Source organism: Palaemon carinicauda, chromosome 10 (genome assembly GCF_036898095.1).
Source record: "Palaemon carinicauda isolate YSFRI2023 chromosome 10, ASM3689809v2, whole genome shotgun sequence".
Lineage (NCBI taxonomy): Eukaryota > Metazoa > Arthropoda > Malacostraca > Decapoda > Palaemonidae > Palaemon > Palaemon carinicauda.
The window spans coordinates 112517786-112537785 of NC_090734.1; the positions used below are offsets into that span (position 1 = coordinate 112517786).

Consider the following 20000-nt stretch of genomic DNA (forward strand, 5'->3'; position numbering starts at 1 on the left):
CTCAAAAATCTCTGCACCTGTGAATCCCCTTGATGATGATGATATTTCTAGAGTATGGTCATTAGATGCAACTGGCATTTGTGATGATGCACGTTCTTATAACGATCAAGCAACGATCGAACATTTCAGTGAGACTATTGTGAAGGTTGGTAACAAAGATACTGTTGATTTGCCATTTAGGAATGATGCCAGGCCCCCTACAGGCTATAGAAAGGCATTGGGTCAATTGTATTCACTTAAGAAAGCTTTTCAGTCTAAACCAGAATTGTTTGATCAATATCAATCCGTTTTAGACGAGTATGTCAAGTTAGGATTTATTGAGGAAATAGAAGTAGAGGATGACTCTTTTCATCCAATTGATGGCATTAACCATTATTTACCTCACCATCCAGTTTTTAAGGAATCTGCTACGACTCCAATTAGGATAGTTTTCAATGCAAGCAGTAAGGAGTCACAACAAGCCAAGTCCCTTAATGATTGTTTGCATGCTGCACCTGATCTGGCAATGAAACTGACGGATATGCTAGTAGAATTTCGTCAGAATAAATATGCAGTAGTAGCGGACATAAGTAAGGCTTTCCTTGGAATAGGAATTAATGAAAGCCACAGGGATTTCACAAGATTCTTATGGTTTGCTGATAGAGAGTTTAAGCATGTTAAGAATTTTAGATTTAAGGTCTTATTGTTTGGAGCTACTTGCTCACCCTTTTTGCTAAATCAGACAATACAGTACCATTTGAAGAATCACTCAGATCCCATCGCAAGTTCAGTAATGAAGTCCTTTTATGTGGATAACTTCATGAAAACTTATAAGAATTGTGATGATTTAGAACTCGAGAGTCATAAAGTAAATCAAATTATGTTGGGAGCCAATATGCCCTTGGGGGAATGGGCAAGTAATTTGACCTCATTTAATGATAGACATACACCTGATACTGTGGATTTGAATGCAGTAAAACTACTTGGGTTAGAGTTCTCTTGCTTGAGGGTACACTCAGGCACACTGTTCTATCTAGTTTCTCTTCCTCTTGTTTTGTTAGTTTTTATGGTTTATAAAGGAAATATTTATTTTAATGTTGTTACTATTCTTAAAATATTTTATTTTTCCTTTTTTCCTTTCCTCACTGGGCTATTTTCCTTGTTGAGGCCCCTGGGCTTATAGCATTCTGCTTTTCCAACTAGGGTTATAGCTTAGCATTTAATAATAATAATAATAATAATAATAATAATAATAATAATAATAATAATAATAATAATACCCCAAAGTGGGATACCTCCTTACTTAACATACTAACCAAAATTGGTTTAGGATGTTGTGACCTTCCCTAACCAGTCATAATGTAAACATCTCATGGAAATTATATATTTTACGGTAGGGTATTTATGGACGTGTGGAACGCATCGAGTGATTTTCCTTTATTTCTTATGGGAAAAATTAATTTGGTTTACGAGCTTGCTCCTGGAACGCATCAAACTCGTAAACCGAGGTACTATCACATAGGACATGATAATTTAAAGAACATGAATAAAATAATGGGCTTCTGGTACAGTACTGTACAATACAATACAGTACATAAACAGGTAAGAGATATAGATATTGATATTTAAATACTACAACACGGAGTTCCTGGAATGTCACCCAACGAATACTGATGGTTTCTTAAATAGAAGATGTATACAATGTGAAACTGTATCACTTACAAGAGCAAATTTAATTAATATGCGAATGTTCTAAGATGTTCATTTGCCGCATATTATGCAACAGTGATCTAGTAAAAATAGAAACATTTCTCAAGTAACTGAACAACACAAGTTGGTGCAGTCAAAGAAACTGTTACCTCTAAAGAGATACAGATTCAACCAATGTGAACCTTATATCAAATTAAATACTTTGCAGATATCATTCTTAGTAGTGCGAAGATAAGCTGCCCTTTAAAAGGCAACATTTTTGACCCAGGCTAAATATTCGGGTCTTCGGACATTGGCATATAGACCAGGGAATTCTCTGTCACCGCAACCATATCCAACGGAGACGACACCGGCCACTGTGTAACGATTTTTTGAGTCCCTGGATACTATGGGTCCACCCGAATCACCCTTTTTGGAGAAGAGATGGATAAAGTTCATGGAATGGAGTTGATCATAACTTAAACAGACCTATGAAGATATTAAGACATGGAATAGTTTGACTGATTACACAACAATAGTATATGTTTACAAACAAATAAGGAATGAGAACTATAAATCATATCAGGTAGACTTTTTAAGTTCTCCAAATTAGGTTAAGCACCTTCAATAACATAACTGATTCTACTTATGTTATCCTGCTTTTTAACCATGCCAAGTAAAATATTCCCAATAGCACGACAACAGAATGAAGATGAATATCTTATCTAAGTGATAAATACAATGATACTCTAGAATGCTTACCTGACAAGCATCTTTGCCTCCATTCTCATCTCCAGAACAGAGGGATTCTGAGCCGATTCCTTGAGGCCATTTCAAGGCATAATCAGGCTGAGATTGGTAACTTCTGTCACACTGGCTTGTAGGGAACACTGTGACCACCACTTCCAGTAACCTGGGGCTTGTGCTGCCCTCTTTTATGAGAGAACAAGAAGGATTAAAATGGTGCAATAAAGGCTAATAACATAAATTTTAAAATTTGAAGTAACATACACTCATTCTAAAATACAATACTATAATTTTTACTTAGTTTTTTAGTGTATATATAAATGCAAGTACCAGCTGACCTCGGTTAAGTCCCTGGTTAGGTTGAAGGAACGTAGAGAGTAGAGGTACCCTTTTTGTTTTGTTTCTTTGTTGATGTCGGCTACCCCCCAAAATTGGGGGAAGTGCCTTTGGTATATGTATGTATGTATAAATGCAAGGAGTATTGTAATGGCATTCCCCCTAAAAGTGAGATTTTTTTTTTTTAACCACTTCTCTACTCTCAAATAAAAATCATGAGCATTTCCTCCTTACGGAATTGTGTGGTACCCCATCCAGTTAGAGTGACTTTCTGGTTCTCCAAGTTTCTTCCACTCTCAGCACCCCACGGTAGGCACACCGGTCGAATGGAACGCTGTAGAAAGAGGGAGAAATGAAAATTCAAGTAATATGTAATATGGAGTTATCGAAAGATATAATTTTGTATATGTTAAAGAAAAAGTTTTTTATACACATATATATACTGCATATATTCATATTTCCTTTCCTCATTGGACTATTTTTTCCTGTTGGAGCCCTTGGGATTACAACATCCTGCTTTTTCAACTAGGGTTGCAGCTTAGTTAGTAATAATAATAATAACAATACTACTACTACTACTACTACTACTACTACTACTACTACTACTACTAATAATAATAATAATAATAATAATAATAATAATAATAATAATACATACATACATACATACATACATACATACATACATACATACATATATAGAATTATATATATATATATATATATATATATAAATATATATATATATATATATATATATATATATATATATATATATATATATATATATATAAAGAACGTTAGGCTAGCTGAAAATGGAAAAGGAAAAGTGAATGATGAAGAAAGAAAAATATACTCACAAGCATTTACATATATTTACATATACATACATCCTATACACAGTTCTAAGTATGCAGTTAATTCTAACAGTCTTACCCTCTCCATCATAAGAATCAATACTAGACTGTATCTGATTAGTTTTATTCCAACTGTGACCAGATTGTGGAATAATCTATATAAATTGGCGGTTGAATGTGTGGAACTTCAGGAGCCCAAACTTGCTGTCAATTCTTTTATGTTGAATAGGTTAACATAAGCCTCTTTTTTTTTATTTTATATATGACAGATGCTTTAATGTTGTTACTGAACTTGAGATATTTCATATTTCATATTTATTACTTTTCATACAGTGTTTATCTAATTCCTTCCTTTCCTCACTGGGTTACTTTCCCTTACTAGAGCCCCAGGGTTTACAGTATCGTGCTTTTCCAACTAGGGTTGTAGCTTGGCTAGTAATAACAATGATTTATATATATACATATATATATATATATATATATATATATATATATATATATATATATATATGTATATATATATATATATATATATATATATATATATATACATATATATATATATATATATATATATATATATATATATATATATATATTATCATCATCAGCCATTGCTCGTCTACTACAGGACAAAGGCCTCAGACATGTCCTCCCACTCCCACTGGTATATACATACATATATATACATATATTTATATATATATATATATATATATATATACATATATATGTATATATACATATATATATACATATATATATATATATATATATATATATATATATATATATGTATGTATGTATATATACATATATATATACATATATATATATATATATATATATATATATATATATATACATATATATATACATATATATATATATATGTATGTATGTATATATACATATATATATACATATATATATATATATATATATATATATATATATATATATATATATATATACACACAAACACACACTAGGCTGCTTGAATAACACTTATAAGGTAAATTACGTAAAAGGCAAACCATATGTTACGCAAAAACTGCAATAATGGAATAATGAGACACAGTACTCACCGTAAACTTGACAGGTCTGGGGAGCTTCAGAAGAGCCAGGTCGTGATAAGCTTGGGGTGAAGTATAATTGGGGAAGATTATCGGGGGACCAACGGAGAAGTCAATGGGATTGGCGCCATCATTGTCGTCCTCATAGTTGTGTTCACCTAGACGCACAACAGTCAGAGTGCTTTGAGACAGAAAAAAAAAGACATTTGGTTAAGTAGGTTTTACCGTTTAAAAATCTTTCGTTGTCTTTCATCATCATCATCTCCTCCTACGCTTACTGACACAAAGTTCCTCGGTTAAGTTTGGCCAGTCGTCTCTATCTTGAGATTTTAATTTAATACTTCTCCATTCATCATCTCTTATTTCACGCTTCATAGTCCTCAGCCATGTAGGTCTGTGTCCTCCAACTCTTCTAGTGCCTTGTGGAGCCCAGTTGAAAGTTTGATAAACTAATCTCTCATGGGGAGTAAGAAGATCATGCCCAAACCATCTCAATCTACCCCTCACCATGATCTCATACACATATGGCACTCGAGTAATCTCTCTTATAGTTTCTTTGTCTTTAAACTATATAATAATGTACTCCGAATTCAAACAATCATACCTGTGTTTTTCTTAAATAAAACTACAGTCGTACATTATAATTTTTCATCACTATAATAAATTGATTGAGAAAGGAAATGGATATTTTCCAGAACTTAATAAGTTCCCAGTATTAACCTTAACGAATTTTAAATAATACTAACACCTTATCTATTCATGGGATAATTTATTCTGTTTTACAATTTGCTTAGAGTTATTTTATACAAAACGTCTAAATTCATTGTTATAAATTACTAAACTAAAGATAAGTTCAACGAAATACATAAAAGATATTCAAAAGAGCAAATTTGTAAATTCCTCATTAGTAGCCGATAAAATAAAAGATCAAATTAGTTTAATAAATAAAGGAAAGGGTAAAATATATAAATGACTATTATCATTACTATCAATATTTGTATTATTATTACATTCCAGGCTCCAGAATGCAAAAGAAGAATGCTAGAAGTCCAAGGGAACTAACAAGGAAAGAAGGGGAGTATGAAAAAACAAATTGAGAGTAAAAAATGAGGCTTTACAAATGCAAAACAGAGAGAGTACAATGAACCAAATAACTAGTAGAAAAATATGGAAAGATAATCATGTCAACCTGCTCAAGGGAAAAAAAACATTCGAACCAAATTTGAACTTCCAAAGTCCCAGCGAGACACTGATATGACTTTGAAAGATAATTCCACATTTTAATCACAGCAAGAAAAAATAATTAGAATAAAGTTATCTTAAATAGCAAGCATAATAAAATAACTGAATGGCAGTGTATTAGATTAATATCCAGATCAACGATAAGTAATCTAATCATCTAGAGATTTTATCAAACAATACATAGTGAAAGTTCGCTCCTGAAGCTTAGATAGGAGCTGAACGTGTAAAACAGGACAGAGTAAGAGAATGAAATAATTTCTAAGGATAGCCAGGTGTCTAAAATACTTAGAAAGACTTTAGCAGTATCATTAAGTATGATCGAATTGAAGCAAACAGACGGGATATGTTTCACAACAATTAATTTGCAATCAGTTATAACACCTGAAATCTTAAATGAGTACTGTATAAAGACACACTGTGAGTGAAAAGGTAAAGAGCAATAGCTTGAAAGAACTAAAAGTAGGTAACCTTGTTCAAGCTATTAAAAAAAAATAAAAAAAATAAAAAAAAATAAACAATCAAGGACGTCCGCTCCATTTACATGGGAGTTTTGATTCGAATGACATTACATTTTCCTATTAATAAAGTTCTGATTTTGGTATTTAATTGGGAACAAGTCCCTTTTAAGGATATGATCTTCGATATATTTTCATACACAAATTACGAGTTACAAATATTATAAAATGCTTTTCACTTCATATGGACACAGCGAAGTTTGAATTTTAGTCCATGTGATTTTTATGATGTGCTTGTTATGTGCTTTATGAAGCGTGCATTGAGACTCCCAATGCTTAAGCAATTGCAAATTTTCCGAGCAAGTAAAAATTCTGATAAAAAAAAAAGACTTAAGAAATTACGTTAATGTTCCTGGTTTTCTAATTATATAAACTATTCGTTCTGCATATGGAATAATAATAGACTCTTAGATAGTTCTTCAATTTTCTATCATTCAAGGTTTATACAAGATTATAATCTCCTTTGTGTATTTGAATCCATCAATTAGTTAGCATGTGGATTTGTATGATAATTTCTTGAAGAAAGACTGACTTTTAGGTTTTTAAAAGATTATGACGCTCTTATGGCTTACGACGTAAGACCCAAGAACTAGGTAAGTTTGTACAATGCTATAAGTTAGAATTATGTTTTCAACAGATTATAACACTCAAATGACTTACGACGTTTGGGTAAGGCAATAAGTTATAATTTTGAGAAAGATCTCATCTAACATAACACAACTGCCAAAATATACTCACTAAACATCAAAACAGTGAGCAGCTGTCAGGACCCACTGGCTGTTGATCAAAGAACCACCGCACAACCATTTCTTGGTACCAGAAGCTTCTTCCAAACCAAGTAAAGCCTGGAATAAGAAACAAACAATTTCCCAGTAACGTCAATTAAATTGTTCTGGAACAATCGTAAAAAAAAATGTTAGTTTGAACATCAACATTTGTATTCTCTCTCTCTCTCTATATATATCTCTCTCTCTCTCTCTCTCTCTCTCTCTCTCTCTCTCTCTCTCTCTCTCTCTCTCTCTCTCTCTCTCTCTCTCTCTCTCTCCACGCAATTATATATATATATATATATATATATATATATATATATATATATATATATATATATATATATATATATATATATATACATATATATATATATATATATATACATATATATATATATATATATATATATATGTATATATATATATATATATATATTTATATATATACATAATAAGAATAATAATAATAATGATAATAATGATAATAATAATAATAATAATAATAATAATAATAATAATAATAATAGTAATAATAAGACATCAATCATTGCATCAAATAACAGATGCCATTCTAAAATCAAATAATGAATGGAACAGCGTCAGTAAGTGCTGTACAAGATAAATTAATTACGGACAAAATGTCTCCAAGGTAAGTAAAACTATTTGTTTTAATTCTCTCTGAAATAACATGGGCCATAAATAAACAATCAACAACATTAATAAGTAAAATAAGCTCATTAACTGATCATCAAACCACGAGAAACATTGATCCAAATGGCCAATAAGATTTACAACATCGTTATGAATAACTGCTTTAGTTTCTGGAAGGAGAAACCGAGTCATACACATTGACTTATAAAATTCAGACACTGGATATTTATCAGTGTTATCTGAATAATTTGTAAAACTACGGCATAGAATAAGCCTAAATTAGGTCTTGTATTTGACAATAACTTGGGCTTCAATCGTACTCCAGAACATCCAATGAAAAGTAAGAATTCTTTTGCTTTTAATCAGGCAAATTATTTTTTTCTTAATGGGTTTTCTATTAAAAAAATAAATTATGGTTTTTTGGCAGTGGTAGCCTAAATCTAGGCCGGAAATAGTCCTTAGTTGATGGGTCCCTGAAGAAATTAGTATTTCCCTGGCAGACAAAATCAGTTTAAGGTAGTAACAGATACAGATTTTCAAGGTCCTTAAAGACACTGCCATACTTGGGTTGTTCTCTGGGTGCCAACTGTGCATTCATCCAATTATTGCATAGATTCAAAATGTTATCAGTGAGCAAAACTATTTGGTAACCAACTGTATCTCTTTTTAATGTGGCTTCTACTGCTCTTTGTATGTACATTTTTTCACAGCAAAGTAATACTGATCTTAATATATGTTCATTATGGTTATTTTCTAAATAGGTATAAGGGTTGGGTATAAAGGACTGTGTTGTGAATCCTGAAGGTTGCCAACTGTTTTATTATCATTACTAGCTAAGCTACAACCCTAGTTGGAAAAGCAGGATGCTATAAGCCCTAGGGCTCCAACAGGGAAAAATAGCCCAGTGAGGAAAGGAAATAAATAAACTATAAGTGAAGTAATGAACAATATAAAACGTTTTAAGAACAGTAATAACATTAAGATAGATCTTTCATATAAAAAATATAAAAAAACTTACAATACCCAGAGGAAGAGAAATAAGACAGAAAAGTTTGCCCAAGTGTACCCTCAAGCAAGAGAGCTCTAACCCAAGACAGTGGAAGACCATGGTACAGAGGCTATTTCCAACCTGATCTGTAACTTGACATGAATATAAATACAAATGCTAACAATGAATGCATAAGTCATTGTGAACAAAAAAATACTTTTGAAAATTTGACGGGAATTTAAAATTTTTAGGTTTCCAAACTTGAAATTTAACGAGACAATTTTTTAGTAAGACGTTTCCATTTTCCTTGTAAATTTTCATAATGACATTGGCATAAGACAATGGTATGTAAGAGGAATTGCACAATAGTTTTTACTGTATTGTGCTCCTGATAAGCTATGTAGCCAAACATTACTCTGACAAGCTGTTCATGAACGTACAATTGAACAAAATTATCCTTACAATGAAACGAGGCTCTGAATTAGTGATATCAAATGTTTTAGCCATAAAAATATTAAAATAAAATAATAAAAAAATCTTTACTTATTTCAGATAACATACCATCCATGGCCAAGAATTGCGGAATGACGGGATCCCTCCAACACCTCCAGCGCTCCTTAAATGAGGTCCATCCAGCCTGGAAGCTTGAGCGTTACTTAGACGCGAGATTGCCTCATCCAAGGAAAATATACTGGACAAGGTGGGCTTGCTCACGTGTCTAATCAGAGGCGTAGATACACCGCATGCTGGAATGATACATTATATTGAAATAAGAATAAGCTAATCGATGAATGATACATAATATTGAAATAGGAATAAGCTAATCGACGAATGATACATAATATTGAAATAGGAATAAGCTAACCGATAAATGATGCATAATATTAAAATAAGAATAAGCTAATCGATGAATGATACATAATATTGAAATAGGAATAAGCTAATCGATGAATGATACATAATGTTGAAATAAGAATAAGCTAATCGATAGATAGTCAACTTACTTGTTGAATATGGATATAATTGGAATTACTGATGTGTTCAAACAAAAACAGGAGGGTTGAATTACAATTTATTAACCCTTGGCTGATATAAACTTTAAATATAATATAATCTATACATCTATCAAACCAATATCATTTAATGCATTCTATCGGTGTAATATAGGAATATTAACTATTGAATCTTTCTTTTTTTCAGGAAACCATTTTACCTTGAGCCAGGTACAGACTTACCTAAGGGTGGGGACGGTTCGGATATGTCAATCACGGGTCGCGGAGTCACTGGTCCTCCACCACCTTGTTATAAAGAGAACAAATAAAGATTCATTAGGGTTAAAAATAGCTTCCATTAGGAGTGTAAATTGTAAAATCATATCTGCTAATACACATAGTTTCCTCTGAGCAGACGAAAAGAACAGTCATGCAAATGTTGCAGTGTTGGGTATTTAAAAATACATATATATACGTTGTATATTTAAGAAATGAAAAAGATTTCACACTTTACAAAGTTCCCCTTTCAGCTGAGGAGCCACTTTGCAAAACGTGCGAAAGCTCCTGTATTTTTCAAATATACAACGTATATCACTGTGTATTTTTAATACCCAAGATTGTTATACAAGGCATTGTGTTTCATTCAAGTTAAATATTGCAGTCTTACACTTGGAAATATTTTGTTCATTTGAATAATTTCAACTCTTGAGTTTGATTAATGATTTTGTGAGATGATCAAATTTCAATTTTATTCTGATTTGTTTTTGGGAAAAGCTTTATCTTTTTGTTCCGTGCTTTCAAAGTTATCTCCTTAAATATTCTATTTGAACTCCTACATGCAAGAGATAATCACGGGACCATTCAGTAAAGAGGTGAGATACATGAAAGATTTTGCTACATCGGAAGTTTCGTTAAATTCACAACTGGTAGAGAAAGGGTTAAAGTCTATTCACATAGACACAAAGAAGGGAGGGGAGGTCAAAGGGATAGGACATTTGTGGTGGCCGATGTGGTAACGTCGCTGACTGGTGATCGCCAGACTGGGGTTCAAGTCTCGCTCAAATTTGTTAGTTTCTTTGTCGTTGCAACCTCACCATCCTTTCCAGCTATGGATGTGGAATTTGGGGGAGCCTATGGGTATATCTACTGAGTCATCAGCAGCCATTGCCTGGCCCTCCTTGGTCCTAGCTTGGGTGGAGAGGGGGGCCTTGGGCGCTGATGATATATATATATATATATATATATATATATATATATATATATATATTTTATATATATATATATATATATATACATATATATATATATATATATATATATATATATATATATATATATATATATATATATATATATATATACATATATATATATGTATATATGGTAAGTCTCCAGAGCACTGTCCTACTCGATAGGGCAATGCCACTGTCCCTTGCCCCTGCCATTCATGAGTGGCCTTTAAACCTTTAAAAGGGAAACGGATCTTACCTGATGGACAACAGACAAACGGAGTGCGCCTGTTGAAACGGCCGCAATATATGGGGGAATTCAATCGGTTTCTGAAGTTTTCAAGAACCGTCGGACACTGAGTTATTTCTCTGCATACTCCTTGCACTCCCCCGTGGTATCGACAACTTCCTGTAATCATAAAAAGCACATGGATTAGAGAAAAATCATATGGGCAAATGAATATACAAATACTAGTGTACGAGACCCGTCAAAACTGACGGCCAGATATTCAGGAATGCACGCACGCACAATCAACCCTTTCTAAACTCTCTCACTGGCGAATGACTACTCCCTTTCCCCCCCCCTGCCCGGTGGAAGGGGAGAGACCAAGTAGTAGTACGTCTGGCAATGCCACTGAGCGTGAACGGAAAGGTATGTTTACATATATACATATATATAATATATATATATATATATATATATATATATATATATATATATATGTATACATATATATACATATATATATATATATATATATATATATATATATATATATATATATATATATATATCCAGACAGTTGTTCTTCAATACAAAAGGGAAATTAAAGGTAACATGAAGATCTAGTTTTTTTAGGAAGTGTAAGACAAATCATTTGATTAATAAGACAATCTCTTTCCCAAAAGTGAAGCTGTAGTTGACGGAAGTCAAAAGGAAACTTCAAATAAAAGTAATGGATGTGAATTGAATATTCCAATTCACAGACACACTAACATTTAGAAGCAAAAAAATTTTTTTTTCAGGAAGCCCGCCATAAACATTTTAAGTGTTTAAGAGGTACTATATGGTCATAGTTCAAGAAATTGATATTAGTAATTAATAAAGTTCTTTTTGAATTAATCCAGTTGAATAAGAAAAAAATTGATAGGGAATATGTGAAACTTGGGCTACAATAAGAGAAAATCCTGAGTAAGTGGTATCTCGTGAATCGAGAACCTGTTTGAAGCAGGAAACTGGTTCTGAGAGAGAGAGAGAGAGAGAGAGAGAGAGAGAGAGAGAGAGAGAGAGAGAGAGAGAGAGAGAGAGAGAGAGAGAGAGAGAGAGAAATTTATAAAATAATAAAAAAAAAATTAAGTTGAAAGATAAGTACTCAGTAAGATACAAAAATTTCACTAAAATTCTTGGCTTTTCAAAAGTTCAATCAATCTTGGAATAGTTGTAAGGGAAAGTACAAGGACGTTATTGTATTCTAAACATCGAAAACACAAGTATATCAAGATAACAAAAAGACCATATATTTTGGAAAGTGTATTTTTTCCAAACAACATTATTCTCCCATAAGTTACCCAAATCATATTAAAGCTTAATAAAAAAAAATTGCAATCTAGCCAGATTACTTTTTTATTTTATTCATTATTCATGAAAAATGTCTTTCAGAATTGTGCCCCTCAATCTGCTAAAAAGACCTTTTATTATTTTCATTATTGCAAACCAAGCTACAACCCTGGTTGAAAAAGCAGAATGATTAATTAACCCTTTTACCCCCAGGCTATTTGGAACTTTCCAACCTTTAACCCCCAGGGGTTATTTTTTTTTCAAGCTGATTTTGCAGTATATTTTTTTTTAATTGCTCTAACAGCCTTAATTTTCGTCATAGAGAGGTCAGCTTGGTCTCATTCTCTTGGAAAATGCCTGAAGTTTCTCAAAAAAAATCATCAAAAATATGCACAAAAAAGTGTAAATAGCAGTTTTTCGCAAGGACGTACCGGTACGTCCATGTGGGTTAAGGGATGAGTTTTGTGAAACATACCAGTACGTCCTTTGGGGGTAAAAGGGTAGCCCAAGGTGCCTTCAACAAAAGCAGCCCAGTGCGGAAAAGAAATGAAGTTTATTTTATAAATAATAAAAAAAATCTGTCAAGTAATATGTAAAACGTTAGATATCCATCATAATCATAAACTTGAGTATACATAAAATATCTATAATATCAAAAATTCTTTAGTAGGTAGCAAAAAAGTGAATAATCAGAAAAAAAAGTAATACATTAATATCCTCCTCCTGGATTACCTTTTTTGAATAAAGAAATAGAGATCAAGGAAGAATAATGTAAGAAAACCCCGAAGGTATAAATAACATTTTCGTTAATTAACGGAAATTCTCAATGCAAATATCAGTGAATGATTTAAGCATTTGCATTTGCAAAGGATGAAGTCAATCCCTGATTATTTTCTTTCACAGTCCAATCATTACTATTATTATTATTATTATTATTATTATTATTATTATTATTATTATTATTATTATTATTATTATCATTATTATTATTATTATTATTATTATTATTATCTAAGCTACAACCCTAGTTGGAAAAGCAAGGTGTTATAAGCCTAAGGGCTCCAAGAGAAAAAAAAAATAGCCCAGTGAGGCAAGAAAATAAGAAAATAAATAAACGATTTGAGATATAATGAACAATTGAAATTAAATATTTTAAAAACAGTAACAACATGAAAACAGATATTTCATAAATAAACTATAAAAGGACTTATGTCAGCCTGTTCAATATAGAAACATTTGCTGCAAGTTTGAACTTTTGAAGTTCTATCGATTCAACTACCCGATTAGGAAGATCATTCCACAACTTGGTCACAGCTGGAAAAAAAAAAAAACTTCTAGAATACCGTGTAGTATTGAGGTTCATGATGGAGAATGCATGACTATTAGAATGAAGTACATACCTATAGTTCATTTCTTTTAGCAAAGCATATTTGCAGAGACTCGCAGTGGTGCCCTTTTAGCTAGGAAAAGTTTCCTGATTGCTGATTGGTTGGACAAGATAATTCTAACCAATCAGCGATCAGGAAACTTTTCCGAGCTAAAAAGGCACCGTTGCGAGTCGGTGCAAATATGCCTCGCTAAAAGAAATGGACTATAGTGTTACGAACAGGATGGAACTGTCCGGGAAGATCTGAATATAAAGGATGATCCGAATTATGAACTTACTGAACGACGGTACCAGAGATGGCAATAAAGAAGTTAAGGAATTTACATTTGTTCAATTTTTCTATATCATGTGCTGTCGCTTAAGAATCTTATTAATTAGGATAATTTGATTATTTTGAATAACAATAATACTAGCATATGGATTCAACATATTTGGAATAACATTGCAAGTAATATGACAATTCATGATGATGACAAGGTATAATTTAAACAATAATATTATTAATAATAATAATAATAATAATAATAATAATAATAATAATAATAGTAGTAGTAGAGCAGTAGTAGTAATAATAATAATAATAATAATAATAATAATAATAATAATAATAATAATAATAATAATAATAATAATAATAATAATAATAATAATAATGATGATAAAAATAATAATAATAATAATAATAATGATGATAATAATAATATTAATGATAATAAGAAAAATGATAATAATAATGTTGCTGATAAAAATAATAATAATAATAATAACAACAACAACAATAATAATAAAAATAATACTGACTCTGCGCAGAAACACTCGAGACCAGAAGTAGACATCCGGCAAGCAGAACTTGACGGATTGAAGACGCTGCTAAACCAACCATCTTTTGAGTTTTAATTCTCTCTCCTTAAAAACCCTCACTTTGTTAGTTGTGTCGTACAACTTCCCTTACTATCGTGAAGTAATTGGCTTTCACGGAGAACTGAGGGAAATCTTCTTCTTCTTGGGGTATTAAAGCCAACACTTGTTGTTGGCACGGGCCTTTCCCTTGGTTGGCCCGTAGGAGGGAAATCCAACAGAATTACACATTTATATACGATTTTTTCTTTTGCTTTCTTCCTCCTGTCGTGAACTATATAGTTGCCATGTTACCATCTAGAGTTGTTACTTATCCGTAAGACTGAGAGAAGAAACGTATTAATACATATTGCTCCGATGCTGTAGAGATATTTTGCAATACAGGCTCGCACATTTTGGTTTTTGAGATCGTCATGATTTCGGTCGGAAAATATTCTTTAACTTACTCGCAACTGATTGAAACAACCGTCTATGAATACTGGTTTAATGTGACGTGGAGAAAATTCTCGGAGGAAAATCCGAGTTCCGCAAACCCGAACAGCTTCTCTTCCTAATATTCTCCCCGAGGCAAAACACAGACATCGCTGCATTTGTGAGTATTTGATGTTAAATGTTAACAATAATATTATTACTACTCTTTGAAATGTCACACTAAGAATAACAGCAATAATAATATCATTACTGGTTTTTGATAAGAATAATAATAGCAACAACAACAACAATAACAATAATAATTTTAATAATAATAACAACAACAACAACTAGAGGGGTACTCAGTAGGGCGCAGACCTCCACCAGGGCAGCTTACTTCTCGATCTTTAGGACTGATTTGGACGTTTAGCTCGACCTTTGACCTTCGGAAATTTAATCAATTGCAGCTCTTTACGCAACAGTTTAAAATCCGGCAAATTTCATTACGATTAAAATCGAGGCTGTATGGTTGATGACTGGAATTTGACCTTTTTCTTGCCCTTGACCTTGATTTTGGACCTTGACATGTATCATTTGGCGTGGATTTTCATAAAACCAAATATGAGCCAAGGTTGTAGTTTCTGTGAAAACGATGTCCAAAATTATGGTTGATTGCGCGAATTGGACATTTTGCATTACCGTGACCTTCGCCTTCCAAAATTTAATCATTTCCAGTTTTTTACATGGCAACTAATCCTGCAAGTATCATTATTCTACTATTAAAATTGTGGCCAGGAAGCTGTTCATAAACAAACAGAAACACACAAACTAGGGTGAAAAAATGTTATTTTTATTAATAAAATAAATTTTTGAATATACTTACCCGGTGATCATATAAGCTGCAACTCTGTTGCTCGACAGAAAAACCTACGGTCAAAATACGCCAGCGATCGCTATGCAGGTGGGGGTGTACATCAACAGCGCCATCTGTCGAGCAGGTACTTAGTACTCCAAGTAAACAAAGAACCAATTTTCTCCTCGGTCCACTGGGTCTCTATTACCTCCTTCCAACTTTGTTGGCGGAGGTAATAATAATAAAATGAAAGATAATACTGATGTTAAAATTAATAACTAATTCATTATTATCATTATTGTGATAATTGAAGATAATGAACTCTTTACCTACACCAATACGCGCTACGAAATATACAGGTAAGTATAAAAACAAGTTGTTACAAAACTCAAGAAGTTGACATTTGAATTTCTGATGGCGAATACCCTCCAGAAAATAAGCAATCTGGAATTTCTGGAAACTAGGAATTTTCCTATCGACAAAGAAAACTTCTTGTGATTCTTGAATGAATTTTAAAACTAAAACTTAAAACTGATTTCCGTTTTATGTCAAAATCTCCTGTATGATATACCAAGCCTACACTAAACACACTTCTGTAGCCAAGTGGAATCCATCAGGGTCGGTTTAGCAAATTAAAAGTCAAGAGGTTCAAAAAAAATTTCTCTTATCAAAATCCCCATGTAATTAACCCATTATTTTTCCTAGAGTCAAAAGAATACAAATTACGTGGCGTTACAAATAATTTCATAAGTGGAAAATATATGTACTACTTATAAGCTTTCAAATGGAGAACACAGTATCGACCTCCTAATAAAACATGCAGGTGCACAATACACACACACATTTTATATACATATATATATATATATATATATATATATATATATATATATATATATATATATATATATATATATACATATATATATATATATATATATATATATATATATATATATATATATATATATATATATATATATATATATATACACGCACGCACACACACACACACATATATATATATATATATATATATATATATATATATATATATATATATATATATATATATATATGTACAGTATATATAAAATCCCCTTGATATCTTGTAGCTTCCCTTTTGACTAAGGAAGAGTTAAAGTCTTAGCATGAGCCAGACTTGATGTCCCGTCATAGGTGTTCCAAACCAGAAGAGGCAACTTGTTTGTTCTGAGCAAAATCAAGATGATGATGCCACGAGGGGACTGACAACCCCAAAGTTGCTTGCCAGCGGAAGGTGTAGATACGGAGCTGATTTTCTGAGGTAACCTCCGACCTGCTTGCCAGCACAGCCACATCCTAGAGGCACCCTTTGAGGACCCTAAAACCGAGGAAGAAACCTCCACCATGACAACGCACACACAACAAGCCAACAAAGACAATAAACTTTTCATATATTACTCATCCTGGTACGTCCTTTAACGTGCTGCATTTGGGATCCTCAAATTCTATTTCTGGGTTAGATCTTAAAGGCACGTCCCACCAACCTGCGATTCACACTGTTACACCAGCCAAGGGGTCTACGTCTGAGTCTTATGAAAAAGATGAAGTCCTGTTCATGGGACAGAACCACATTCAGAAATACAAACAAGCATACATTACTTTTCGAAGTGTAAGGAATGACCAGAACAAAATTGAACCATTTGGATATTTGGCAAACACAACCGTCTCATCTCAAGCAAATAATACAGCATGCATTATTGCCACTAAAGGGAATGCTGCACTATGTAGCAAAACTGAACAGAACACTTGATATCTACAAGGTTGCACTCACGAAGAGGCAGATACTAGAGTCTTTTCGCATGCTGCATATGCTACAAAGTATGAAAATATCTCACGTGTAATCATATGTAGTTCAGACACTGATGTTGTCATCATTGCACTATCTAGCATGAAAAAAAACCCGGTTTGGATAAACTTTGGATTAAATTAGGAAATCGAAAAGAGATAAAGTGGATACATGTCCATAAAATTGCAACAGCCATGAGACTAAAAGCCTCAACTCTTCCATTTTCCATGCATTTCTTAGATGTGACACAATGTCTGCCTTTCATGGAAAGGGGGAGAATTCAGCCTGGAAACATGGAATGGGTTTCGGCATGTGTTAATGTGAATCTTATAAGCAGTCTTTCGTCTACTGTAATTGTATAAACTCGTATAAAACACGAATGCACGATGAAAGAGACAGCTTTTGCTCATGAGCCTCAGGACTCGAACTTGAGCCGATCTGTTATTGGGTTGTCGTGGTGGTGGTTGTGTGTGTGTATAAGATCGTAAGCGGTGATTTACTCTTATTCTTTGGACTTGTCGTAATTTTGTTCAAGTGCCATTGACTTGTAAACCCCCTTGAGTTTGTCTTTGCTTAATCACGCATTTATGTTCAACTTTTAGTTGTTAAACTAATTGACTGCCAATTAACAAGTGCGTTTCGATATCCTTTATTAATTTATGTTTTAATGTACAGTTGGTAATTAAGAATTGATCTGATACTTATTTAACATCAAGGTATTCATATTAAGAATTTTGTACAACTTATAGAAAACGAGACTACAAACTATTAAACTTGTCTCGTTGTACTTTATTGAAACTTATGATTTGAGTTCTTGTTAATAGTGACTGCTCAGTAAGTGAAAGGATTAGTGTAGTCCTATTGTTGAGAGTTATATGACTGTAGTGCTTTTGAATATCGGTTACACTAATTAAGTTTATTGGAGAGAGAAATCTCTCGTTATTCCTGAGAAGCCGTAAAGGGAGTAGTGGTAGTTGTTACGAAAAGACGTTTGGGGCGGCTTTATAGTCAGTAACAACATTAAGTATACAGTCCACTTTTTATCCATCACATTTTTCACCACACTTTTCCCTTTTTTTGGTCCTTCGAACCGGATGATTTTCACGCTATTTAATTACGCTGAAATACTCGTGTAAGGATCAATGTAAAATTATTAGTTACCGATGTTTTTAGTACTCAGAATACTGAACACATAATTTTGGATTTTTGTGATTTAGAATCAGATCGATCTTTATCAGACTTGTTTGACGAATCTTTTAAGCATTTGTCCCCTTACGAAGAGTTTTATTTTGGCACATAGTTTTCTGAGTTACCACACACACCTACACGACATTCCGAAGTAACAGGTCGGCAACCAGGTGAGTGTCATTCTCATTTTGTTTTGAAGTAGATGTGGTTCATGGTTCACAAGAAACTACTCAGGTGTAATTTTTCCGTCTCATTGCAAATTGAATTTTTGATGAATTATTTAATTATTTTTGTAGAACTTAGTTGTTGACTGAAGTGTTTGCCTTCGTGCATTTATGTTGCAAGCAGTGTTGTCTACTTCAATGTTTGAAGAGTAAGTTTTTGACATAAGTGTTTTTACCCCTTTTTGCAGTGTTGTCTGCTCTGATGTTTTGAAGATTTACCTTGTCATTATTGACATTATTATTGAGTTTTGTAAGTGATTTTGACTTGAATATTTTATCACGATGTCTGCAGAGGATTGTAGTCACGCATTCATTTTGTATGAGAATGCTATAAGACAAGTTGAACAACTTTTGAGTGAGGTACCAAATTTCGGACAGTCTTCTACTAAGAGCATACAGCTACAGGTAGCGGCACTTAACGAAGCTTACTATGTGTTACGGTCAACCGCTAATGAATACTATAAAGAGATTAACGGACAGGTTTTAATGGACACTGTAGCCAGAACTGAGAATTTCCTCACTTGCGCTCGACACTCAGCAGTTGAACTTACCAATAGGGAAGAAGATCCTCCTCCTGTTATTCCACAACCAGCGATGCCCAAAATTCCTATACCTGAAT

The 20000-nt window shown here is 32.7% G+C and overlaps 2 protein-coding genes across 3 annotated transcripts in view; one reads left to right on the top strand and one right to left on the bottom strand.

The window, feature by feature from the left end:
• Window positions 1–1924, top strand: part of LOC137648186 (uncharacterized) — a 7117-nt gene extending 5193 nt beyond the window's left edge. Inside the window, exons 2-3 of the mRNA XM_068381114.1 lie at window positions 1–892; window positions 1898–1924. The exon at window positions 1–892 is cut by the window's left edge and continues 5 nt beyond it. Coding sequence (XP_068237215.1) covers window positions 1–892; window positions 1898–1924 — 919 coding nt within the window. The remainder of the gene's footprint in view (window positions 893–1897) is intronic.
• On the bottom strand, window positions 1402–17656 carry LOC137648450 (venom protease-like). Of its 2 annotated transcripts, none has more exons than XM_068381367.1 (9): window positions 17582–17656; window positions 11331–11480; window positions 10086–10148; window positions 9412–9596; window positions 7180–7286; window positions 4697–4865; window positions 2986–3085; window positions 2431–2600; window positions 1402–2097 (listed from the first exon to the last, which is right to left on the bottom strand). In XM_068381367.1, exons 1-9 carry the CDS (start codon window positions 17610–17612, stop codon window positions 1933–1935), a joined length of 1140 nt encoding a protein of 379 aa, XP_068237468.1. In that variant the 5' UTR covers window positions 17613–17656; the 3' UTR covers window positions 1402–1932. The 2 variants fall into 2 exon arrangements, with proteins under 2 accessions (XP_068237468.1, XP_068237467.1); XM_068381366.1 differs by lacking the exon at window positions 17582–17656 and adding an exon at window positions 14818–15082.
• Between the last annotated feature and the right edge of the window lie 2344 nt (window positions 17657–20000).